The sequence below is a fragment of the Lynx canadensis genome, chromosome A1 (genome assembly GCF_007474595.2).
Source record: "Lynx canadensis isolate LIC74 chromosome A1, mLynCan4.pri.v2, whole genome shotgun sequence".
NCBI classification, from domain to species: domain Eukaryota; kingdom Metazoa; phylum Chordata; class Mammalia; order Carnivora; family Felidae; genus Lynx; species Lynx canadensis.
The window spans coordinates 35,959,194-35,986,423 of record NC_044303.2 but is presented as its reverse complement, the minus strand read 5'-3'; the positions used below and the strand labels follow the sequence as shown (position 1 = coordinate 35,986,423).

General features: G+C 37.8%; 1 protein-coding gene across 1 annotated transcript in view; it reads left to right on the top strand.

Annotated features, from left to right (window-relative positions):
* Nucleotides 1–27,230, top strand: part of DIAPH3 (diaphanous related formin 3) — a 510,843-nt gene that overhangs the window by 103,186 nt on the left and 380,427 nt on the right. Inside the window, 1 exon segment of the mRNA XM_030311865.1 lies at nucleotides 10,022–10,149. Within this exon segment, the coding sequence (XP_030167725.1) occupies nucleotides 10,022–10,149 (128 nt within the window).

The window sequence follows — 27,230 nt, the reverse complement described above, 5'->3', positions numbered from 1 at the left end:
GGGTTTAGGTGTGAGTAAGAGATCATTACCCATGGTTGAGGATGTAGTATGGGTACAAGGTACATTCCAGGAGGAATAAGGTATGATTCAATGAGTTGAGTAATTGGGCAAACTTTTGCTTAAAGCAACTATCATGTGTCAGACATTCTACCAGGGACTGAAAGGTCATTGTCCTCACCCACAGACACATTAGGGTGGGTCATCTTCCTGAAGAGCCTGCAGGCTTTCTAGAGATAGCTTGTTTTACTGTTTTTAAAATTAGGTCTCCATTGAGTGGTGCATTCTCCATATTTGTATGTAAATCATTAAATTATTTGAAAAATGAAAGAATGTTCTCTAATACTTTCTACCGGTAACTGGAAATAGGATATATTTTTAATTTGTCATGGAGATGGTATTTCAAATTCTGCAAACAAATAAGACAGAATAATGGAGAAATCTACTGAAAAGTTCTGATACCTGACCTGCGATGAAATGCAGGCACTGAGGCAGGTACAGAAGAAATGACTACCATTACCTTTAATAGTTACATAGCAAAAGAAAGAATATTTGGTTTCAGAAATATAGAAATGGTGAGGGAAATAAGTTGTGAAAGTGCATATTACTTTCTATACCTTAGAATACATTTAATAAGGAATCTGACAAGAGGAATGTTATGTACTTTTCTTTCTATCCTGCATTTGGTATTTCAGAATAAAATTTACTAAGGGATTAAAAAAGATTTAAAAATTATGTTGGATAAATATCCTTCTAATTTTTGTGATGTCAGGCAGACATCCTTATCTCACTAATGTGTTTTGATACCACAGGGGATAAAGCTTTCTAAGTATTTTCATCTTCATGGCTAATGGAATCAGAGATAGGCAGACGTGAGTGTCCTTCCTCTCTCCCCCTACTTCCCGCTTCCTTTGAAGTTATGTGAAATGAAAGAAACACAGGAAGAGCTGTGCTTAAAAGGAGTATTTCTGATTATTCACGTAATGTATTTCTCCCCACAATTTCCTTTCTTTTGTACCTGTGTGTTGATAGTACTATAATAAAAGGGGGAAATTCTGGTGAAAGCTAATCACCCAATTATCTGGTCTGTTGCCTGTGTCTTTAATTTGAGATATTCCTTTCTGAGTAAGTATTGAGAATTTTTTCTTGTGACTTATCTTCCTCGCCTTTCTTGTTTTAATTCTTACTCTATGTATACCTTAGATTGTATTATAGCCTCATTCATTCACTGAGTGCCAGCAATTTTACAACGTACTGATGACACGGTGATGAATTAGGCAGAGGCAGACACTGTCAGAGTAGACGTGTAAGACCTTCTCCAGTAAAATACAAAGAGGTACTAGCACATTCACAGATTTGGCCCCTAGCCTTTGCTTTTTTCCTGCTATTACCGCTGCCCTTGTCCTTTCTGACCTCATCATTCACACAGAGGATCCATCCAACATTCAGTCCTCTCATTTTCTCGACTATCATTTCCAGCAATCTTTGGTTTTTCTACCCAACCTCAACCACTCGTTGCCTCCCATAGTAAAATACCACCCCTAAATATGGTTTACAAACTTAGCGGAGCATTACCTGTCTTTCTGCTTACTTAATATTCCCACTGAAAGAATTCCATAACCCTTTTAGAACTACCGATCCATCTACTCTACCATTTGTTCATGTCCATCACTTTCCAACTGCTGCTACATCCTTCTTTCCTTATTCACCTTAGACACATGCTCCATTGTTACCTTCAGTAAACAGTTCTTTTATTTCCTTCTTGGTCCATTTAAACTCTACCCTTGGTTAAACTAAATGTCCTACCTCGTCTGCTTTTGCATCTCAGCACAACGTGCATTTGGGAAGAAGCATACAGCCACAAGTAGTGTTTTCTGAATGACTACGGTTGACAAGTGAGCCCTTAACAGATATCCTACCACCTGACCCTTGCCAGCACACTTCTTTGCTTTCTGGAAATGATTTCATACCTTTTCTTATTTTATTTTATTTTAATTTTATTTTTTTTAACGTTTATTTAGTTTTGAGACAGAGGGAGACAGAGCATGAACGAGGGAGGGTCAGAGAGAGGGAGACACAGAATCTGAAACAGGCTCCAGGCTCTGAGCTGTCAGCACAGAGCCCGACGCGGGGCTCGAACTCACGGACCTCGAGATCGTGACCTGAGCCCAAGTCGGCCGCTTAACCGACTGAGCCACCCAGGTGCCCCTCATACCTTTTCTTATACCTCCAACTCTGCGTCCTCACTTGTAGCCGCTTATATTGCTATTTCTATCCCTGAGAAGGTTGATGCAATCACAGTAGAACTTTCACGCCTCACTTCCTAATCACCAGGTCTAACAAGCTACCTGAATCTGTTCCCCTCGACTTTGCTTTTGATCTTCTTACGGTGATAGACTTTACCTGTGACTGTGTAAGATCATTCCTTCCTCTTGTAGGCTACATCCCGAGTCATCTGCTTGAGTTTTTTGTTTGTTTGTTTACTTGTTTGTTTCCCTGCATCTTTACCTACCTTCTTCTGTGTTATTAGTTTCTTCCTCCCTGCTTGGTCATTCCCATCAGCCTGCAAACATCTTGTAGTTTCCCCCAAAGAAAATCCACACTATAGCTCCCCACCAACTGCTGCCCCAGTTCTTTGCTCTCCTTTATGGGAAATCTCCTCACAAGAGTTGCCCCCCTCTTTTTTTTTTCTTTCCCCTTGAACTTTGGACCGGGTTTATCCCCAGTCCACCACTCTTGAGGCTCTTGACAGGGAATCAATGATCAGTAGATGGCAGCACTGCTCACTTAGTTGTTAAGACCAAAACTTCAGCATCATCTTTGAATTTAACTTCTTTCAATACCTCACCTCCAAACTATCAGCCAGTCTTGTCTGATCTAACTTCATATTGAGCAGATCTCATGCCTTCCATCACTGGCTCCTTGTACCAGGCTACTGTCCACTCTTGGCCAGACGCTGTACTGGCCTTCTAACGGGTGGTCTTATTTCACATTTTGCTCCTTACATTCTGTCGTGACACAGTAGTTAGAACAGTCTTTAAAAAGCGTTTGATTTTGGGGAGCCTGGGTGGCTCAGTCGGTTAAGTGTCTGACTCGTGATTTTGGCTCAGGTCACGTTCCCAGGGTGGTGGTATTGAGCCATGCTTAAGAGAATCTTAAGATGCTCTCTGTTTCTCTCTCTCTCTGCCTCTGTTTCTGTCTCTCTCTCCTTGTCCCTCCCCCCCCCCACCCACCCATCTCCCCCACTTGGGTGTACTCTCTAAAAAAAAAAATGTTTTTTGATTTTAATAGATCTTAGAATTTATCTGCTGGATATCTGCCAATGGTTTTCCATCCATTCAGGATAAATTAACCTGAAGCCCTCACCATCAGAGACCAGCGAACTTTGTATTAAATAGCCAGACAGTAAACGTTTCAGGCTTTGCAAGTCACATAGGGTTTCAGTTACTTCTGCCAGTGCCAGTGTTTCCTCTTCCTCCTCTTCCTTTTTACAAGTGTTTAAAAATGTAAGCAACACTCTTAGCTTGGGAGTCCTACGAAAACATTTGGCACTCAGGCAGCTGTTTGTTGATCCCCTGCCTCCAATACCAGCTTGTTGTGTCTCTCTTGTCCTGTTCAACTCTGTCATTTCCTGGGATTTTGAGGTGTTGTTTTACCATCCTTTGAATATACCTAGTTCTTTCCTGCCTTTTGCTTTTGCTTGAAACATGTTTCATTCTCCTCTTCATTCTGGTTTCTGCTGAATGTTATTTTCTTAGGAGAGTGTCATTTGCTCAGACTTGGAACTCTTCAATAGCTGCTTCTGCTACCACTTAGGTCACCCCTGTGTCTACATCATGTAAACAATGTCTGGAAAGAGTAGATGCTCATAATATCCTCTATACAATAAATAAGAGTGGCGAGTGTTAAGAAGAAGGAATCCATGGACGGGGGATTCCCCTTTTGTGGCTCGGAAGAGGCCTATCCCAGGAAGTGAGTCTCAGCCCAGATGTGCTGTCTGGGAGTAGGCTTGTGCAAAGATTCAGTAGTGATTGTGACAGTTTGGGTGAAAGGGGAGGGTGTTAAGAGGAAAGAATCTCGGGCAAAAAGGTGGAGGTTTTTAGATAATAAATTGCTCAAACTGGAAGACTTACTATGGCTGAAATAGAGTTACTTTGAGCCAGTGAAATTATTCTGTCTTTCCCAGTGTTTGTTGGTGAAGTCTACCTGCTGCCCCATTTAAGATGCTGTCTGTCTTTACCCCCATCTTCCACCCAAATACAACAAAAACTATTGACACGTTTGCTTTTATACTGTTAGCTAGAGAGTGGAGCAGGACAAAGGACTGACAGGTTGGTCTTGGTCTTTCATATACATACAACCATACATTATGTGCTCTTTTTTGTTTGGCTTTTTTTAACCCAGCAGTTTTTTTTTTTGGGGGTGGTGGGGGTGGGTTCATCTATCTGGTTGCATTATGAGTGAATCTTTTTTATTGTTGTACAGTATTCCATTGAATAGATATACCACAACTCGATGAATAGTTGGGTTGTTCCCAGTGTTTGAATATTATGAATAAAACACCTCTGAACATTGTATGAATTTTTGTTGTTTTGTTTTTTCTCCTGCTTAATACTTCGCTGTATAATTGCGGAGTCCTCTGGTCGGTGTACATTTATCTTTAAAAAAAAAAAAACAAAAAAAACCTGCCAGACTTTTTGCCAAAGTGGCAATACCATTTTACGTTTCCACTAGTAGTATAGGTGACTTTTAGGTGCTTCACATCCTCCCTTCTCTAGGGGATGTGTAGTGTTACCTCCTTCGTGGTGAGTTGTTTGTTTGTTTGTTTTTTTTCACTTGTGGTTTTAAACCGCATTTCCCTGGTGGCAAATTATCTTGAACATTATTTCATGTGATTATTGGCCATTCATGTATCTTCTTTCGTGAAGTTTTTTGATCATTTTTTAAACTGGGTTATTTGTCTTATTACTACTGAGTTGTAGGACTTCATTGAAAGTTCTGAATACAAATCTTTATGAGATGCATTTATTGTTGGGAGAGGCAGTCTGCCATAGTTCCTGAGTACTTCTGTATATTTATTCTAGTTACACCAAGAATGGAAGGCTTGACTGCTCTTTACTGAATCCATTTCTCAGGGTTGTGCTTGCAGTGATCTGCCTTGAAAGGTGGTTATGTCTCCCTGTAGACAATGAGCAGGCTTGTTATTGTTCACTTTAAAATTGGTGAGTTCCCCATGCTCAGTATCCTATAATGCATTCTACGGCATGTGGAGGCGTTGATCATCCATCTGGGAGCCCTGTGTTGCCCCTCTGGGACTTGGTGGGTCAGGGAACCAACACAGGCATAATACAGCCCTTTGTCTCTAACTGCGGACTCATGTTTTCTGCCACCATTCAGGAATTTAGCTTGTTACGTTATGTAGACTCGGACTGCACACTTCTTGACTTGTATTATGGATATTTTCCCCTAGCCTGTGGCTTCCTTTTCATTGTCTCAATAAAACTATCTGAAGAGTTGTTTGAAAAATTGAAGGTTTAAATTTTGATGAAGTCTAATTTATGAATAATTTTCTAGTTAGTGCCTCTTGTCCTAAGAAATCTTTGCCTTCCTGTAGGTAGTGAAGCTTTTCATCTATGTTTTCTTATAGACATTAAGTTTTAGCTTGCACATTTAGGTCTAAGGTCTAGGTTCACTTTTTCTCATTTGGATGTCCTGTTGTTCCAGCACTATTTGTTGAAGAGATTCTTCTTACCCCATTAAATTACATTAACACCTTGGTTGAAAATCATTGACTACATAGGTGCAAGTGTATTTCTGGATTCTTTTCTATTGATGCTTCTACTATTCTAACTTGATTTTAGTAGCTTTATAGTAAATCGTGAAATTGGAAAAATCCCCCCAACTTTATTCTTTTAAATTGCTCTACTTTAGGTTTCCTGCATTTCCATATAAATTTTATTTTATTTTTTCCATATAAATTTTAGAAGCTGCTTCTCAATTTCTGAAAAACTTGCTGGGATTCTGATGGTGAATATATTGAATATATACATTGTCCTTCAGAAAATGTATTTCTTAACAGTGTCTTAATAATACCGAGCCTTCTGACCCATGAACTTGGCATAAGATCATTGATTTAGGTCCTCTTTAATACCTCTTCACAATATTTGTATTCTCCATATAGGTATTTATCTTCTTTTGTTAAAAATTTTCCTCATTATTTTGTGAGGGCTTTTTTTGATGCTATTTCAAGTGTTAAATTGTAAAATTTCATTTCTCACTAGTAATATTTAGACATAAAAATATTTTTTGAAGGTTGAGCTTTTATTCTGTGATCTTGATGAATTCATGTAGATAATTTCATCTGCAAGTAGAGACTATCTTCTTCTTCTTTTCTAATCTCTATTGTTGCTGTCGTTATTGCCTTGCCATACTAGTTCGTACCTCCAGTAAAATACTGAATAGGAATGGGAAGATCCAACATGCTTCTCGCATCTCCACTGTTGTGGGGGCACCAATGAGTTGGTTTGACCAACATGGGAATTATAGTAGCTGGAAGAATTTATGAATGGGGGCACATGATGTCCTATTTTGTGTCATGAAACAAACTAAAGAATTACTAAGTTCAGTGATCCAAAAATCTCTCTGGATCTCATAGAACCTGGATTCAGTCAGCTTCCATGTCACGGAATTGGCATCTTCTGGTTCAACTGAGTTTACTTATAACTATAGTCAGAAGATGGAAGAATACAAATTCCATTGTTTTAATATAACTAGCTCCTTATCTTTCATAATGGAAGTCAAAGGTAATATTGAAAACTTAGAAGTTTAAGAAAATCGGAGTAAACATGTTATTTGGACATATTAAGTAACCGTCAGAAGAAACAGTTAAGGGAATTAAAAGTGATGGCCTCTGAAAGATAGGGTTAAGTGGTGGGGCAGGTGATTACTTTTTTTTTTTTTTTAATCACTTTTATTTTTTATTTACTTATTTTTTAAAAATTTATTTATTTTTGACAGAGACAGAGTGCAAGCATGAGCTGGGGAGGTGCAGAGAGAGAGAGAGGGAAACACAGAATCTGAAGCAGGCTCCAGGCTCCAAGCTGTCAGCACAGAGCGTGACGCGGGGCTCGAACTCACAAACTGCAAGATCATGACCTGGGCCAAAGTTGGCTGCTTAACCGACTGAGCCACCCAGGGGCCCCTAAATCACTTTTATTTTTATTCAAATGCATTTATTGCTTTTTATTCTTACATTTTAAAAGTATTGACTATATGTGCTTACCCATTTTTTGTTGAAAGGAACCAGTTGATCTCAGCTTTGGTGTATTTTGATCCCTCCATATCATAATTATTTCAGTGATAAATTCAGGAAGTACTACAAAAAGATCTAGTTTAACTTCTGTTGATACATATTTTGATAAAAATAATGACCTGATGGGTCACCTTGGTGGCTCTATTGGTTAAGCATCTGACTTGATTTTGGCTCAAATCATGATCTCATAGTTCATGAGATCAAGCCCTGCATGGGCCTCTGTGCTGAGAGTGAGGAGCCTGCTTGGGATTCTCTCTCTCTCTCTCTCTCTCTCTCTCTCTCTCTCTCTGCTTGCATGCGTGTGCTCACTTACTTTCTCTTTCAAAAGAAGTAAGTAAGCATTAAAAAAATATTGACAGTATGCACAGGAAACTTGACAAATTAAGATACCAAGAAAGTATATTGGGCAACCTACGCGCCCAGTAATATGGGTCTAAATTATGTAAGTAATGGTATGTTAACAGTCTGTAGCCAGGAAAAAAATTTTCATTTAAGATGTGGGATATATTCATGAAATATTACTAAAGATAAAAGTAGCCTACTGAACAATATGTATGACATAATATTTTTGAAAGTAAAGTACATGTGTTTATGAATGTATAGGGAATATTACATATTCTAAATGAGAAAAAACACTTAAAAGAGAAATATCAAATTAAGAGTCATTTTGAGGCACTTTTTTTTTCCTACTGCTTTTCTGATTTCCAAATTTTCTGTGTTGAACAGGCAATACTTAAGTAATTTAAAGCAGAAAAGGATACCGAAAATGGCTGTCAGTACAAGTTGAATGTATTCTTTTTAATGATACGTAACAGTCACTGATTTCAAAAGTGTTTATTTTCACTAAATCATTTCATTTCTCCTTTCAAATTTATTTTTGTAGATTTTGCTCAATTTTTTTTTTCTTTTTGGTAAATAACCACTCTGCTATTGATGAAAATCCTCTGTCTTTCCTGTGCTAATTTGTTTTGTGTTATTGGAAGTGTTTTCTTGGACAATATTATGGCAAATTAATAATAAAAAATAAAAAAAAAAAGTGGATCTGATTTCCTGACACCCCAACTAATCTGCTCTTGAACATGTATAATTCCTTCCCCTTGGATGTGTAATCCGTAATTTAAGTAGATTCAGTTCTGGACTTTGTTCATGCTGCTTCATTTTTTCCATCTGGACTATGTTTGTGCCTTTCTAACCGGTCTTGCTGCTTCTGTTGCTTCTCATCTGAAAGTAAAATGAGAGTTCTCTGGGTGGCCTCTGAGGGTACAGTCCCTTCCATTACAACTTTTCAGTTACAGGTATGGTTACTTCTCTGTCCTTCACACCTTTATTCTAATACTCAAGTTTGAGGCCTTCGGATTCTTCTGCGAGTCTTTCTGTGACCACACTGTTTGAAATTGCAAACCACCTCCTGTGCTCCTTATTCTACTTCTCTGCTTTTATGTTTCTCTGTAGCACTTTTCCGTAGCTACAAAGCAACTACTTTAACTGCTTAGTTCATTTATTGACTGCCTGGCTTTATTCTTCTCCATGGAGAAGAAAGCTCCATGTACGTAGGGATGTTTGTCTCTTATTGACTGTTCTCTGTATAGCACTTCAAACAGTGTCTGACACTTAGTAGGCACGAAATGTTGAATAATGAATGAACTCCAACTCTTCTAATCTGCATTTTATACTGCTGACAGAGTGATCCTTCCAAAACTGCCCTGGAAAATCTGATTGATTAGCGGTGCTCTGTCCCTCCCTGATCTGGCTGATATCTTTGGCTATAAGTGCTTCTGGTTTTCTTTGTGGTTGTACACATGTGCCCTATTTCAGTCTGGAAGAAGTTCCTAATTCTCAGTCCCCTTAACTGACTTCCCTTCGTGCTTTTACTCCGGCTTCCCTCATCTGCTCACCAAGTTAGGGATTCCTCCTCTGGGTCCTTAGGTAGGTACTGTATTACAGGAATTAGATTCACCAGAAAGTATTACTACTGTGCTTGCATTTCTCCTTCCAGACTTAGGTTTTGATCATCTCTTTGTATATTGTGCTTAGAACTAGGCACTTAATGGTAGTTGAGTCAGTAGCTTCAAGGCTTTTTTGTGGTGCTTAGAAGATTAGTTTTAACAGGGCTTTTCTTGTATTGAGTTTTGATTTTTATGTTGCAAGTGCCTAAAATAGATTACTCTATTTTCAGATATTTCCTATGATATGTATGTCTCCACACTTCATTGTTTTCCATGATATTTTGCATTTGAGAAAGTCCTTTTACTTTTAAAATACATTTTTTAGTGTTTGTTTATTTTTGAGAGCAAGACAGAATGCAAGCCGGGGTTATTTATTTTTGAGAGCAAGACAGAATGCAAGCCGGGGAGGGGGCAGAGAGAGAGGGAGACACAGAATCTGAAGCAGGCTCCAGGCTCCAAACTGTCAGCACAGAGCCCGACGCGGGACTCAAACTCACAACTGTGAGATCATGACCTGAGCCGAAGTCAGATACTTAACCAACTGAGCCACCCAGGCACCCTGAGAAAGTCCTTTTAATTTGCAAACCTTTTGGTGTTTCATCTTTGGTGAATATCATAGATTGTAATTTATATTTGTGAGCAGAGGAATCATTCCTGCAAAGTAAGACTGCTCGGAGTAGTTGCATGCAGCTGCTATATGAAAGATAGGATTAATGTAATTGATAGTGCTTTAATGAAGATAAATTTTTTTTTCTTTAAATTACAGGGAAGTCTTAAGAGTAGGCGACAGATCTCACCTCAGGAATTCATCCATGAACTGAAAATGGGGTCTGCAGATGACATTGTCACATGCCTGGAGTCCCTCCGCGTATCTTTGACTAGTAATCCTGTCAGGTAATTCATCTATCTGAACATCATCAGGGCATGTTAGTAAATTAAACAGATGTCTTTAATCTGTTATTTTCATTTAACACTTTCTTTATAGTGTCTGTTCCTGGGTGGTATACCTCAATGGTGTCTCAAGGTAAAAACTGAGTATCTAATGTTTGTATGCATAATGTAATATAATGTCATCAGTACTTTTGTGTTTATTACCAAGTGATTCATAGCCTGGGGACTTAAAAACAAGAACAAATTTACTCTTTTTTTCCTTAAAAATGTGAAGAAATGGTGTTTTTTAAAAGAAAATCATCATGATCAAAAACTATCAATGTAACATGGCTGAGTTACATGTGAATTTTGGTATTGTATATATAGTGGCTGATTTTTGTTTGACACACAAAGAAATACTATTATTTAACTCATCCTTTATTGGAAATTATGTCTTTATAGGAGCACATAGGTTAGTATTGCCAGATGTAGTGAGTCAAAATACAAGATGCCAAGTGAAATCTGAATTTCAGATATACGGACACTGTGAGATTTTGTTTATCTGGAATCCAAATTTAACTAGGTGTCCTGGATCCAGCAACTCTAATAGAGATGTCTCTATAAATCAAGTTTTAGACTTTTAGGCTCAGAATATTCTTGAAAAAGTTCAAGCAGAAGTTGTTATGAAATGTCTGAGTAGTCATAAAATTTCAGAGCTCTAAGGGTCTGAGGTAGATCAGTTTTGGCTTCTTTTGTATAATAAATGAATGCTTGTTTTTGCATAAGAAAATACTGTGTATTAGATGTGTGTAAAATATGTGTGTTTGAGGGGCACCTGGGCGGCTCAGTCAGTTGTGTGTCTGACCTTGGCCCAGGCCATGATCTCATGCTTCGTGAGTTCGAGCCCCATGTCAGGCTGTGTGCTGACAGCTCAGAGTCTGGAGCCTGCTTCAGATTCTGTGTCTCCCTCTCTCTCTTCGCCTGCACAGTCTGTCTCTCTCTCTCTCAAAAATAAATAAACATTAAAAAAATTTTTTGAAAAGTGTGTGTGTGTATAAATAATTGTCAGGGCTAGAATGACTACAGAGGTTAATAATATGTAATAGAATCTCTTTGATTTCTGCTCTGTTACTACTTTTTTGGACATTTCTGAAGTTTGGCTACAGTATGAAAAAATCCTTCACAGTACACCTATTTAAAACAAAAAGACCTTACCTGTTGAGACGTGAAGTGAGTGAGGTTTAACTGAGGAGTATGAAGAGGAAACAAAGTATATTTCAACTTTATCTTTGTTTTTCCATATTTCCCCACATCCAGCCTGTTTTCTAGGCTGTAAGCTTAATGAGGGGAAGGAGACCAGGACTTGCTATGTCTTACTTACTTCTCTTTACCACTCATAGCACACAGTACATAAAAAGTACTCAGTGAAGACTTGTCGATTGAAACAATGAAGTTTAATTTGAGGTTCCTTCAGTTTTACCTTGGCTATTGTTAGACACTGAGTTGAATTGAGAATTTATTTGGCAGGTATAATCATACATGAAGAACTCTGCTTTCCAGTTGAATCTGTACCTATTTAATATATTCATTTAAAAAAATAATTACTGAGCACCTAATACTTACAAAGCCCTGTTTTATGGGGCTTGGGTAAATAGCAAAGCAGATCCAGGTCCTGTACTTATGGAGTTTAAATGTAGCAAAAGGATATTTTGGGGTTGACTGAAGAGATGCACTCCATGTCTTAGTTTATCTGGCAACCACTGAGCAATGGTTGTTTCCGTGGTTTTTCAATTTGATTAGAAGCAGACCCTTCCTGCTATCTTCATAATTTGATTAGGTGACTATGATAGCAAAAGGAAAACTTTTATGTATGAATTCATGTATATTACAGCAGATACATTTATATGTGATTTTGCCTTAAACTGCTATATTACCTGTTATATTACCAGGAATCCACAAGCTATCGATGTTTCCCTATAAATGATAGAAATCTTACCATTGGAGAAGTTTTTCTGAAATTGTGGCACTTGATGTAGAGAGAAAATTGAGAAGATACTCAAGATTATTTCTGTGTGCAGTGCTCCAATTAGTGGAATGGCTTCTTTGGATGTGTAAAAGTTGAATTTATGCCTATGTTCAAATCTTTGGACTTTTCTATTAGTTTTGTGTCTGCTGGTAAAGTGTGTTTTTCATATTTTTTGATGTATAGTGTGTGACTCAATTTCAAGAGAAAAATAATTAAAATTCTTGTAAGAATCTTTTGAGATCGTTGTTAGCCCTGTAGTATTATTGAGTAAATCAGAGTTAAAATTCTTCAATGTCTTTGAATAAATTTGAAAAAAGAAACATGGGAACTGATTAATGATGGTTCTCCAGTGTTGGTTTGGGATTGAGTTTTATTTAAATAAAAAGTCAAGGATCAAGAAGAAAACCTCCCTTCCCTCCACCCCACCCCCATCTAGATATGCAATACTTGCAGAATCGTTTATCTGCTTCTGAAACGCTACCTACCAATTATGAGCCATGTCAACCTTCTACCCTCCAGACAGTGAATTATGTGAAAACCAGTGCATTAAATATCATGTTACTTGCCACCTTTTATGAAGAGTTGATTTGAAGACCACAAAGTTCTTCTGTTTTGAAGTTTTATTGATTATTCAATATTCTCGGTGACAGTTTTAAGCTAAAAGACACAGTGCTTTAGTTTTGGAACACTAGGAAAAGACCAGCTTCTTCAAATTGTCAATTATAACTTTTAGTGGATCTTGACATAGGCAACAATTATGTTTCAGCTATTGAACACATTGAGGTGGAAACGTAAAAAAATAGACACTAACATTATTATGATTGATAACAAGCATTTTCGTCCATACTCATCTATGCAGATAGCAAATGAATTACAGAATGTATCTTCATTTTCTCAATTTGATGTAGCTGTCAAGGGCACGATTTCTGGCTCAGAAAATCCAATCTATCAGGTCTCGTGTTAATCTTAGGCATTATTTTCCTTTACTCATAGTTAACATGTGCATTTTGAAGTTTACAAGAATTTTTTTTTTTTTTTTTTGCTAACATTATCTTTTCATTAAATTTCTAAGGGGTTTTGGAACTAGGTTTGATTAAGATAATAACTGTAACTTCCAAAAAATCACTTTAAGAAAAACGTGCAGTAAAATGTTTACCGTAAAGCAACTGAGCAGCCTTTGTGGATCTTTATTCCATTTGATCAGTGCCATGTTTAGAATCTAGTTTTTCTGCGCTTACACAAAGTTGATAGAAGGGCTTCGTTTTAGAATTGACACATATTTTGTGCCTTATACCACTGTGTGAGAGACAAGTTTGTGGCAAGTAATGAGATCAACATACTCATTGATACTAACATGATCTGGAGAAAAAAGTCAAGACCAATAATTTTGAAGTTGCTAATAGTTATTTAAATTTTTATGTATTTTTATTTATCTCTTAAAGATTTTTGTTAATGTTTATTTTTGAGAGTGAGAGAGAGAGTACAAGCTGGGGAGAGGTAGAGAGAGGGAGACACAGAACCTGAAGCAGGTTTCAGGTCCCGAGCTGTCAGCACAGAGCCCAACGCGAGGCTCAAACCCACAAACTGTGAAATCATGACCTGAGCCAAAGTCGGATGCTTAACCAACTGAGCCACCCAGGCGGCCCTAAAATTATATTTTCGTAAAACGTTAAACATGTAGTAAAGACATTGTGATAAGAGAAAAACCAAGCACCCACTTGCCTACCTGTGAAGCTAAGATAGAAATAAGGCTTGTAACTTGGAAGCTTCCATGCATCCCTGCTTAATTCTATGCCCCGTTCTCCCGCTGTACTGTGGTTAGTGCTGTTTTGAATTTAGGGGTTATTTTTGTTTTTTCTTTTCATTATAGTTTCACCATATTTGTCTTCTTAATTTGCTTATTATTTGGTTTTATCTTTGTCACTTCCTGTAAACAGCAAATTCTTCCGTGCATTCTTCTGAGACTTTCCCTCTCTATTGTATTTGATAGACTTAAGTACGTTGATGTGTGCAACTACGCACACACCATCACAATCCATACTTTTCCATACTTTTATTTTTTCTTATGTTTTAGGAAGATCTATTACAAATAGTATACAAATGCTCTTTTGAACAAATCTGATAGTCTTTGTCATTTTCTGGTAGTTTTATGTTTCCATCGCCACTGTAAAAACGTATTGGAATCTGTACCTGACATTTCATTTTGAATTTTAAAGTAGTTTATGCTGCTTGCACTGTGTTCATCTTCCCTTATACACCCACCCTTCTGCTCTTTGTTCCTTTTCTGTATTATTCCTCTCCTTCTTCCTCTTCTTCCTTAAATTCTTTTGGGTAGATTTTTAATTTCTCATTTCACTTTTTTCCTTACTTACTAATTTGGAACACATTTTCCCTTTCTGATCTTAGAAAAGAAAGTTAGCATGTACACACTCAAAAAGGAAATTTAATATTCATGTGCCTAAAAGGGACAAAAATAAGCAATATCCTGTATTTTGAACCTAAGAACATAGACCTAAGAATACTTGAACACCAATCACCTTCTGCTAATTTGTACGCTAGTGTTGTGTGATATATTAATTGTATTTTTTTTCTTTTTAATGTCACAAATTAGCTGTTACTATTGAGTCAAACTACAGATATGTGTATATGTATATATGTTTGCACATTCATTTAGTCATTCCTTTTTGGGTATTACACATTTGTCTCCGATGATTTGACTCTTGCTTCAAGTATATTATTAGGCTCCCTTGGCCAAAGTCTTTTAATGGTAAAACTCTTTAATTTGTCAGAAAGTGACTTAATTTGCCTTTACTTTTGAAGGATGCTTTTCCTAAGGGCTTTTAGATAAGTTAGTGCACTGAAGATAGTATTTCCTCTTCTGCCTTGCATTGCTGTTTTCAAAGTGTTGGCTCTTGATCTAAAACTCATTTTTTTCTGGGTAATCTGCCTTTTCTCTCTGTTCTGTGTCTAGGTGGAAATTTTCCTATTTATCCTCTAGGGTTTTGGGGAGGCTTGCTGAGTATGGTTTTCTTCTCGTTTTCTTGTTTCTTCACTGGTGTCTAATATGCTATTGAGCTATATGTTGCATTTTAAATTTCCATTATTATAATTGCATCCCTGTTATTTCTCCTTCGTTCCATTTTATTTATTTATGTTTAAGTTTATTTATTTTGAAAGAGAGAGTGTGAGCAGAGGGAGGGGCAGAGAGAGAGGAGCTCTGCTCTGTCAGCACAGAGCCTGACGTGGGGCTTGATCTCAAGACCCTGAGATCATGACCTGAGCTGAAATGAAGAGTTGGACACTCAACCTACTGAGCCACCCAGGTGCCTCTGTTTCTGTCTTAAAACTCCTTGTCTTTTTCATAATTTGTTGCTTCATGCTTATTTTTAATCCTGTTTTATTTCTTTAAACATAGTAAGTATCCCTACTTTCTAGGTCTGTAATCTAGTAAGTGAAAATTTCTCAGGCCTGATCTTGGTTATTTGGTTGGCTGGTTAGTCCTTTCCATCTTTACTCATGTCTTGTTTCTTTGTGTGCTCTGTAATGAGAGTGGCCTCCTGTCCCTTTGAACTTTTTCTTTGAGATTTATTTTGAAGATATATTTTGCTAGAATGAATTGAATGATTTTCAACTACTAGACACATATGGATACTAATAACCCAGGGCCAACTTAAACTAAAATTTCTGGCTTGAGATGTTTTGGACTTTTGTTTTTGGTGTTATGTTTAACACATGGGCACCTTACATGTATCTAACTTGGGTTATATGTTACCAGAACATATTTGCCTTGTCCTTTACTGGGCAGGTGGATAGGTTTATTTCTAACTTACCTTCTTATTGCAAGTGTGACCCTTTGAGATTCTCATTTTCGCCGTGTGTCCTAGCCTTGATAATGGCTTCTAGGCTTTGGCTCTTGTCCCTTTGACTCTGTACCACAATCACAAAGGAAACGTTGATTTCCTTTGCATCTGTCCCATAGGGCAGAGCAAGTGGGACTCAAGGCTGGCTTACCTCTCTGAATTCCTCTTTCTCTCTCTTTAAATTTTTCTTTTAAGGATACTTTACTTTCTTGTTACCACAGATACAACTTTAAAATCTTATTTCAGTGACGGTTTTTGGTAGAATTGTTGCAGATCGCTATTTTAATACAAGAAAAACAAGTATTAAAGTTTTGCGCCCCAAATCCCAATTTCTCAGAAGGATATAAACAGACAAGTAGAGGGCTTCCTCCTTTCTATCATTTATTTGTCAGACCAGTTGGTCAGTGGTGAATTCCTGTTAACTGTTTTTTGGTTTTCTTCATATTTTTTTAAGTGCCTATGTTAATATGTTCATATACTTATTTTACTTTACCTTACTTTTGCTTACCCTGCCCCCCCCTCCCCACCCTCCCCCCCAAAGATGAGCTCTAGAGGAGAGCCTGGGTAGCTCAGTTGGTTAAGCATCCAACTTTTGATTTGAGCTCAGGTCATGATCTCATGGTTTGTGGGATTGAGCCCTGTGTTGGGCTCTGTGCTGACAGTACAGAACCTGCTTGGAATTCTTTCCCTCCCTGTCTCTCTGCCCCTTCCCTGCTTGTGCTATCTCTATCTCAAAGTAAATAAATAAAATTATATATTAAAAAGTTGAACTCTAGAAGTTATGGTTTTATTACTCTGCAGGGTATCGGTCTTGCATTTCAATTAGCATTCTTCTATCCTTTAAGGCACCTTAAAATCCTTTGATTTTTCTAGTTCTTTTTGAACCAGCCTCACCATCTTGCTGGTTCCCTCATTAACGTAGTAAATAAATATTTGACACTGTTGACTTTTTCTGGGTGAAGCGATGTTTATATCTTTTTGAAAATCATGGTTTGGCATTAGAGATTTGTGGAACATGATAATACTCCTCAAAAAACATCCTAGAAATTCATGGCAGGAGTAAATTTACCCACTTGGGTAAAAAGTCTGCGTTTCCAACACCCTGTGTCTGTCCCTGGGTTGGGGGAAGGGACAGTGATTATGATGAGAGATAGGGTATGCCTTAAGCGAGGACGACTTAGCGCCCAGTCCCCCAGGCCTTCATCCTTCTCTCCTGTCTGCAGAACCCCTAATTTTAGTCAGTGGATCTAAATGACATGTGGTGGGAGGGGGTGTACAGCCTTTTCAAAGCACCCAAACCGAAACATCGACAAGTCAAACTTTTACCCAGATGGACCTCTTCCTAAAGTTTAATTATACTACATTATGATCCTAGAGGAGTTGCTGTTGCTTTTGTCAGTCTTAGCAAAGATCCTTTCCTAGGAAGGAGATGGGAAGGAATCAGAATGAAACTGTACGTACATATGCGCATATATGTGTATGTATGTATGTAGTATATATGTTGTCAGAGTCCTAGCGGGAAGACAGACACCAGAGAGCACGCTGTAATTTTTTTTTTTTTTTTAAAGAAGTTAATACCAGAAATAGGTTAAATAACTGATGGAAAGACTGAGAAACCACATAAGAAGCAGTGAGGACCTGATTGGCAGCAGTGAGAAGTTGCTCCACCCCTGGGCTGGAGGGGGAGGACAAGAACTCTGTTCATGAAGCTAACGGGGGCCGGCACTGAGCCTACAAAATGAGCCCCTTTGAAACTAGATCAGAACAGCAGAAGGGGAAGAAGGGGAAGGAGAAGAAAGGGGTCAAGCATCTGTACATTATTTAGTGGGGCAGAGAATAGGTCAGTAAGTGTTAAATTCTCATTTCTTCCAGGTTTTAGTTTCATTTATCTTACTACTAGGAGATAAAAATAAGTATTTTCATGATATGCTACAGGACTTGGATCTGGGCATAAACTTTCTAAGAATACAAAGGGCTGTCCTGCTCTGGATTTCTTGAAACTTACCTCTATTTGAAGATTGTCCGTTTAGTCCAGATAAATAAATGGTCACTAGCTCAGCTCCCACATTGACTTCAATACTTTCTCAATACCTCACTTTTACTTTGCCTCCCAAAGATCTTCTTTTTCTGTTTAGTACTTATCCCTCGATTACATTAAAAAAGAGACCTTCTACTCTTTATTTTCTCTAACAGCTGTCCTGTTTCACACAGAAACATGCAAACGACTGGTTTTGAAGAGATACGGATACATCCCCTTTTTGCCCTTGAGTTCTGACCATGTTAAAGTAGATAACAGAAGTGAGCTTAGGAATAACCTCTGGATTCCTGGAAAGGCCAAGTTGCAGAGCACAAGTGGGACTTTTGAAGGTGAAGTGTACTTCATCCCAGTGAATCAAACTTCCCACACTGTCCTCAGTAGAAAGAATAGACAACTGTAGGCCAGGGTCAGGATCCCTTCCCCACTTTCTCTAATTTGATAAATCAGTCCTTCTGGGTGGTGGTGAATGGGGGGTGGGGGGGTGGGGTGGGGAAATCTCCAAATAATGAGATGGAGGGAGTGACTGGAAGTAATCCCTAATATTCTTTTCTGGGGAACATAGGAGAAGGCCTCTTCTTTAGTAGAACCGAGAGGAGGAGGATAGTAAATGTTCTCACTAATATGCTTCAGTTTATTTTTATTGCCTGACATGTTTTAGAATTTTAAAATAAGACATGAGATACAAAATTTCTTTATAAAAATAAGCCTTAGAAAAAAGTTTGGGAATTAACAATATGTATAGGTGTATGGTGTTATTAATAGTGGTAGTTTTTCAAGTGGGCAGCAAGGGTAAAGATTTTCCTGGGTGGTCTACATTCTTCTATTTCTTCTGTCTTGTCTTTCCTTTTTTTTTTTTTTCCCCTCCTCTAGTGATGCCAGGAGGCCACGTGATACAGATGGCTCTGTTTTCCTTCCTGTGCTGTTTTAGTAAGGTAGCCACTAGGTCCTTGTGGTTATTTAAACTAATGAAGCCGGGGTGGGGGTAAGCATTTCAGGTGCTCAAGAGGCACTTGTGGCTAGTGGCTAGCAAATTGAACCGCACATAGAAACCATTTATGTTGCCGTAAAAAAAATTCTATTAGACATTGCTGCTTAAACACCTTGGTTCTTCTGGTTAGCTGCTTGCTTCTTGGACATAAATACTGCATGACGATTATATCCTCAAAGTTAAGTTCAGGACTATGGGAATATATAAAGGAATTGAAGTCTGAAAGATTAAAAGATTTTTAAAACCTCCAAGGATGAGTGAGCATTTGTATCAAGAGAATCCCAAAAAGAAACGAGCGATCCATGAGAGGCTGCCTTTAGCGGGGAGTTCTGTCTTGGATAAGGCAAAGGGCATGGGCTTTGCACCAGCTGTTAAGGGGTAGAAACGGAGAGGAGGGGTGTGTCTGACCGGCAGTGCAAAAGGTGTGGTCCACGACAGCCTTCAGTGTGACTGCCTGTAGCTAGGATGAGGGAATCGGCAGTATGGCACATCATGAAAGTCACAGGAACATCCCCTTTGGTACGCTAAAAATACCCATTGGATTCATGTTCATTTTACAGAACTTTTCTCAGGGAGATGTACTTTTACCTCTACAAAGCATTTTTTCTAGGTTGTTTTCAATAAAAAGTCACCAAGTCTAGGTAAGATGTTAATATTCTTTATTTCTGTATTTAGACGATACCATATATCTTAGGATATACCTTGTATTATTTATGTCTAAATTAACATTCAGTATCCGTTACTTTTATGACTCTTAATATTGCTTATTAAAGAAATATTTGTTGAAAATGCCCTCTAATTTTAGGTCATTTTGAAGTCCTTTCCAAAGTGTTTTAAAATAATGAAATATTAATGTAAAATGCCCTGAAAGAAAATATTAATGTTTATAAATGAGTACTAACCTGGTATTTTAAAGGGCATGCCAATACTTTCCACTGCTTTCCCAGTCCTACCAAAGCTGGAGTAATTTCTCTGAGAAATCTCCGAGAAGACTTCATGTTCCCTACTGGCGGGAGACTTCGTCCTTTGTGTATTGTCATTCATACTACAGTTTGGTTTTGGCTTATAGCTGTTTTAAAATATGTCATAATTATTTGGTTTCAAAGTTAACTCTATCTGTATCTGAAAAGCTTTGACTTTGGATGCAAGGTTAACAATAAAAGTACAGTACATTGGAAATATAGTAATTGCTTTTAACTGAGAAATACGTATTTTCTGTACACGATGAATAACAGCTGTGTAGCTCAACTTATACTTGACCTGAAAGGCCCTAGAAGTAAAATCCTCCCAATCTACTTGATGATATATATCTCCTAGTCTATTTAAAGTAAAATATAAATTGCTGTTTGAATAGTGAAGATTAATTTTCAAAAATTCATATGTAAAGTCTGTCATAATTAACACAGGGTCTCAAATCTTCCTTTTTAAAATAGAGTAGTTTGATATTCAGGCATAAGAGAAAGAATTGTGACTGAAAACTAATTATGGGAAAAGATTAGATTACTGTTTAAAAGACAACAAAAGATAGTGTTATAACAATTTGGGAAAAGTGCTGTTCTTAAACGTGTACAGCTTCTCCTGACCGTAGAGGTGAAATACAAGAAACTTTGCCTTTCAGTTGCTTTGTCTGTGTCCTCAGAGAATGTAAGCCTTATATGTTCACATTTGTAACCGTTACCAGCATTATGTTATTTACTGAATACTTTGGTTTCTTTGGCGAAGATGAATGTCTTCAGTGGAAAAATTATTGCATTGCAGACCCTAAACCCCCCTATTATTTAGTAGCCTACATATGAAGGGTCTGTGTGGTTTCTTCCTGAGACTAATTTTTTGGCCTCGTTACCAACGTTTTAAAAGTATTGCTTGGTGAGTTAAGCAAAGAACTTAAAATATGATTTTTGTCTTGGTATTCCTCTCTGTCTCTATACATAAAAAAGTACATAACTACAGTTGACCTTTGAACAACACACATTTGAAATGTGTCCACTTATACACAGCTATTTTTTTTTATTAATACAGTACAGTCCTGCAAATATATTTTCTCTTAGAATTTCTCACCATTTTGTAAAGCTTACTTTATAGTAAGAATAAATACACTGTATAACACATATACAACGTATGTGTTAATTAGCTGGTTATGTTATTGGTAAGACTTCTGGCCAACAGTGGGCTATTAGGAACTAAGTTTTTGGGGCATCAAATGTTTATTATACTGGATTTTCCACTGTGTCGGGGAGAATTGGCACCCCTAACACCCACAGTGTTCAAAGGTCAGCTGTCTACATAAGGCCTAAATACATAGGTGAAATATATTGGCAATAGAAGGAAATTTTAATTTTTATGATTCAGAAAAACTTGTGAAATAAAACTGAATTTTATCATCCATATTGGCCATGGATTTCTAGGTCTTTTGTTATGGGACAATCAGTAAATGTAAGAAACTCATAGTCTTCTAAGTTTTCATACGTTAAACATCTTTCATATGTTAACATTCATAAAAGATAAACACATTCGGGTTAGATCCACTGAGGTCACTTGGACTGCCTCTACAGAGCTAGAGAGAAAGTAGGCTCATTTGAGCAGAAGTTCAGTAGAACTTTGTACAGCAAATGTTCTTGGTCTGTTCTGTTCAGTATTCAAAACATGACTGTTGAGCACTTGAAGCATGCTTAATGTGACTAAGAAATGCAATTTAAGCTTAAATTCGCATGTCACTAGAGGCTGCTCTTTTGGACAATAATTTGAGATCAAGTCTTGTGATGATACTCTTTGTGCACTTGTTTTGAGCCTTTGCATTCTTGAGTCTGAAGATAAGGCATCTCTGCTGTGGTGTGGCATTCTGAGGAGGAGCCCAGAATATTATTAATTAATTAATTGTTGTTGAGGAACTGTCACATGGACTCGGAAGATCAGGGTGCATGTTAAATGGAGTTGAATAATGAAAAGAGAATAGGGAAGTTAAAACATGAAATAATATGAAATGCATGAGCTGCCACCAGTCAGTTTTTAGGGTAGGGGGTCTGGTGGTTTGAGTTTCTTCACGCACCTCTCTGTTGGAAAACTCGTAGAGGTATAAAGGCTTCTTCCTGGCTTCAGCTTGCTGAGATCACATTTGGAGAGAAACGTTGAACACATAGAGTAAGTGATACCACCAGCTCTTTAAGTGTGTAGCATGGATAAAATGGCACTAGAGTACGGCAGAGGATGTATTAGTTAATCTACTCATGCAACCAGAATTCTCAGGTGCTGTGCTAGGTATCACAGGAATAAGGCATCTAGGGGTGAGACCTAGAAAATATATAACAGAAGATACCAGTTCAGTTAAGAAAAAATCAGGCACTGAGAATAGTGCATAGAGCACTTTTAGATACAAGCTCGTCAGAGGAAGTCTTTGAGGTAGTAAAGAGTAAGAGACTAAGAAGACAAGGAATTAGTTAAGAGAAGCTTAGGCTTTGCTTCAGGGCCAGGAAGCACCTCTCGGGCAGCAGAGACCCTGAGGTGAGGAAAGTGGAGAGTGGCAGGAGATTGGAGGGAGGGAGGTCGAATCTCAGAGGCCATGGAGCCATCAGGGAGGTGGACAGTGGCCAGGTCATGAGAGGCCTTAAGGGTGACTTGGGGGGAGACATAAGATTTTTTTAAATAAGTATGAGGCTGTTAACGAGATTTACATAGCAAATGATGTACTTCTTATGTTCAATTATTTTTGAGAGAGAGAGAGACAGAGACAGAGAGAGACAGGAAGAGAGGGAGATACAGAATCCGTAGCAGGCTCCGGGTTCTGAGCTGTCAGAGCCACCAGGCACCCCATGGAAATCACATATTTCTAAGTTTACCTTTTAAAAGGAACTGCTTTGGGGACAGTGTATTGAAGGGAGGATAGAGTCGACAGGGAGATCAGAAAGGAGGCTATGGCCTAGTCACAGGAGTGATGAGTATGGCTTGGATGAGGATTGTAGTAGTGGTGGGGCGATGAGAGGGTGGGTTTTGCAGATAAACTGGAGGTACAAACTGTAGGACCTGTTGACAGATCGGCTGTGGTGTGTGACTGAAGTGGAGGAATCAATAATGACATCTAGATTTTGTGACCTGATGAAAGTAGTGCCATTAACAGTGATAGAGGAAGATGGTTTTGTTACTTGTTTCATACATTTTGTGGAAAACAAAAATGTTTGTTTTAACCACGTTAAGTTTGATATGTTTGAGTTTCACAGTTGGAGATATGAACAAGCAAGCAGCTGGATAATGGAGTCTGGAGCTCAGTGGAGACATGTGGAGATGCCTACCTACTGTTGATATTTAGACTGTACATAAAGCACTGAGAATAGTTGAGAGTTCCGGTGGGGGGGTGCAGGGGGCGGAGAGAGAGAGAAAAAGAAAAGGAAGGAAGGAAGGAAGGAAGGAAGGAAGGAAGGAAGGAAGGAAGGAAGGAAGGAAGATACAGAAAAACACTCAGAAGAAGCCCTGGGGAACTCCAGCAGTTATCCATGGTCTAGAAAGGCTAGAGAAACCAGAAAAACAGACTGAGCAGTGGTCATTTGGGAGGAGGAGAACCCAGAAAGGCTGGTTTCCTGAGCCTAAGAGAGGAAGAGAGTTTCAGTAGGGTCAAGTGGCAAACCACATGAATGCTCCTGAGACCTGGGGCAAGATGTTACTGCCAGAATGAGCAAGAGGAGCGTTCTTGGTGACCTTCGAGGAAAGCAGTTTTGTGGAGTCTGGGTGGCAGAAGCCAGATGAAGTGAGATGGAATAAATGGATGGTAAAGAATGGATGGTGAAGAAGTACTTCTTGTACTAACCATTCTTCAGAGGCAATTGAGACATTATGCTGTAAAAAAGAAACGGACAGTAACTGGAGAGAGATCTGGGGCCAAGTGGGTAAGACCCAGTAAGCAAATGGAGAAACTTAGATGAACTAGAGTTCAAAGAAGACAAACTTGCATTGGCTCTTGAAAGGTGAAATAGTTTCGTTTGTAACTGAAGAGGCAGCTCTTTGGAGGGGAGCATTATGAGTGAAGGTAGTAATGAACTTGACAGAATGAGGAGCAGATGATAGACTTAATAATGAAGTTTATGGGACTAGTATTGGGCAATAGTAGCAAGTACTTCGGGTGAAAACAGATGGTGGAAGACCTGCACTATAATGGGTTCTTTCCCCCCTCGCATATTGGTTGTCAAATTAGTCTGTTTAAGATGAAAAATTCATTAATGCTTTCCTGAAGTAATGATATTTTGATTTGATACCAAGAAACTCCTTTACTCCTATTTAATACATTCCAAAAGATTTTTTTTTTCTGCAATGTTTCTTTTAATAGTGGACTAAAGTTTTAATTAGAGCACATGCCAGTATATGTTATTTCAACTCTATAGTTCTTTTACTGTCTTTTCACTTAAAGATCAAGAGCTCATGTTTCTTATTGGTGATTTGTGTTACATCACTGCAGTTCATCTGGTTTTCTTTTTGTGCTATTTGGACTACTTTTTCTAGATAGTTTATACCTTTCAATATGTTACTGCTAGAAAGTAACTAAGAGAATAGACTACTTAGTTTGTTACTCTACTGTCTCATCTAATATTAGAAGTGAGAATAAGTGACTGGTTTTAAATATATAATTTCTTTAAAAGCCAGTTCCTAGAAAATATATGTATTAATGATTGCATTTTGAATTTTGGTAGATTTTTAAATCAGAACATTATTTAGTTACTGCATTTCCTGTATAATTTAGTGTAATTTTTGTGGATGCCCATCAGTTGGGATGGAGGTGTATGTTTGTTTTGTCCTGTAGGGCATGTTAATTGCTTTGTGCTCCTCTACTACCCACCCCCCCCCCCCCCCCCCCCCCCTGCCGGTTCATTGTAAGTATTTAGTCACCTTGCTAAGAGTAGGTGAAAATGAAAGCTAAAATAAGCTATAATTATATTCAGCATTGGTGATATATTACTCTGACCGAGGAATGTAAATTGGATTTGGATATTACACAGTATTAAAGCTGACCTTCTAAGGTTAAGGTATAAAATTCGTTACTTTGTCACATGTGACCAGTGATATTTTTTTCCCCTTTCAGGATGTTTCTTATATTGATTTTGAGCAAAATAACTTTGTGTTTCCCTAGGTGTTTATGTAAGATTATTCTTGGAGGTAATTAAAAATTTTTCTTACTACAAAAAGTAGGAGTTCATTATAAGAAAATAGATAAAACACAAGCAAAATGAAGAAACAAATGTGTAATATCACCTACTTAAAAAGGCACTACATGGAAGTGTGTGTGTGTCTACTGAAGAAGTCCTTTTGTTTGATGCTATTGGTTTTTAGGGCTAACACAGGGAATGATAAATGATTTACATATATCCTAAACATCCTTTGGATTCAAAAGATTGAACATTTTTTTTTCCTCTATACTTTTGATGAGGAGGTCAGAGTAGCACCTACTCTACTCCTGAGTAGAAATAGATGATTATATAAACCACATCCATGATGCACTGTCTTCCTCATATTGGTATTTTAAGGTGGAACAGAAATGTAGAGGCTCTTATAAAGTATACAGAATTCTTTTGTAAAGTCTTTTTGATGTCTCTCAATAGTAAACACTTGTGTTCATGTCTACTTCTCTGGCATTTTTTAAAATGCCATTTAAAAAACTTTTTCAAAGCATTAGGCTTGGTTTTCGTAGAAATAGCAGCTTCTTTGGCAGTGACTTGTCTATGTAATTTTTATTAAATTAATTACAGTAATAGGTACACCTGGCAAAAACAGATTTGGAAACAAACCTCCCCTCCCATTGGTTCTAGTGGGGGTTACGTGAGCATAACAAGGCAGTCCTACTTCTCCCTGCCAGGGAGGTACCATGGAGGCCAGGTGGGGAGCTCAGACACCCATCCATGTCCAGCAATAACAAGAAGCCTCTTTCTGAGGTATCAGCAGAGGCCATTTGGAGAGCATGGACTCGTGTGTTCACCTGGCGGTATTGAGGGGATGCCTGTCCTCCTTCCTCCACCTGAGCTGTATTGTAGGAAGCCAGCTAAAAAAACAAGAGGTTGAAATAAAATCCGAAGTATCATAACATAATAACCTGTTTCCAGGTTTCAATATAGAAAACCTGTCATAATAAAAAGGAGGAAGGTTTCAAACTGAGTGCAAAAAGACCTTTACTAATAGATGACAACAATGAGTTGTCAGAGATATTTGAACATTCTAATAAAGATGTTGAAAGGAGCCATCCTAAAGATGTTTTAATGAGCAAGTATGAATATGCTGAAAGAAAAAAAAATAGTCTCCGTAAAGAAATAGAAGAAACTTTATTCTTTTTAAAAGATCAAATAGAAATTTTGGAATTGAAGACTACAATAACTGAAATGAAAAACTTACTGGAGGGGCACAACAACAAAATGCGGGGATGAGAGGAAAGAATTGGTGATCTGCAGTGTAGAATAATAGAAAATACCCAATCTGAACAGAGAGGAAATGAAAAACAAAACCAAAACAGAGCCTCAGGCAACTGTGGCACTATAATAAAAGATTTAACATTTTGTTATCCAAATCCTAGGAGGATCTGAGAGGTGGGAGGATAGCAAAGTTACATGAAGAAATAATGGCTAAATATTTCCCAAGTTTGGCAAAAGACCTAAACCTACAGATTCAAGAAACCTAGTGAAACTGCAAATAGGGTGAACCCAGAGAAACTCACGTTAGGACCTTCCATAGTCAAACTTCTGACAACTGAAAACAGTAAAAATTCTTGAAAGCAACCTGAGATGCCACTTTTGTTATGGAGAGAACCAATGGCATGACACTGGATTTCTCTTCAGAAACTATGGAGGCCCAAAGCATGTGGTAGAAACAGTTTTTAAATGAAGAAAGCCAAGAACAGCCAGCTCAGAATCTTGCGTGCTGTGAATGTATCCTTCAGGAATGAAGGCAAAATCAAGACATGCTGAGATGAAAGAAAACAAAGGGAATTTTTGGCCTTAAAAGAATAGCTAATGATATTTTCGAAACAGAAAAATAATAAAAGAATAATAAGAAAAAGAATAAGAAAATAATAATAATAATAATAAAAGAAACACAAGAAGGCATCCTTGAAATACTGGGAAGAGAAAGTGTACAGTGTAAATAAAAATGTGGGTAAGTGTACTTTCCTTTCCTTGAATTTTCTAAATTATGTTTGGTAGAAGCAAAACTTATATCTGTCTAATGAGG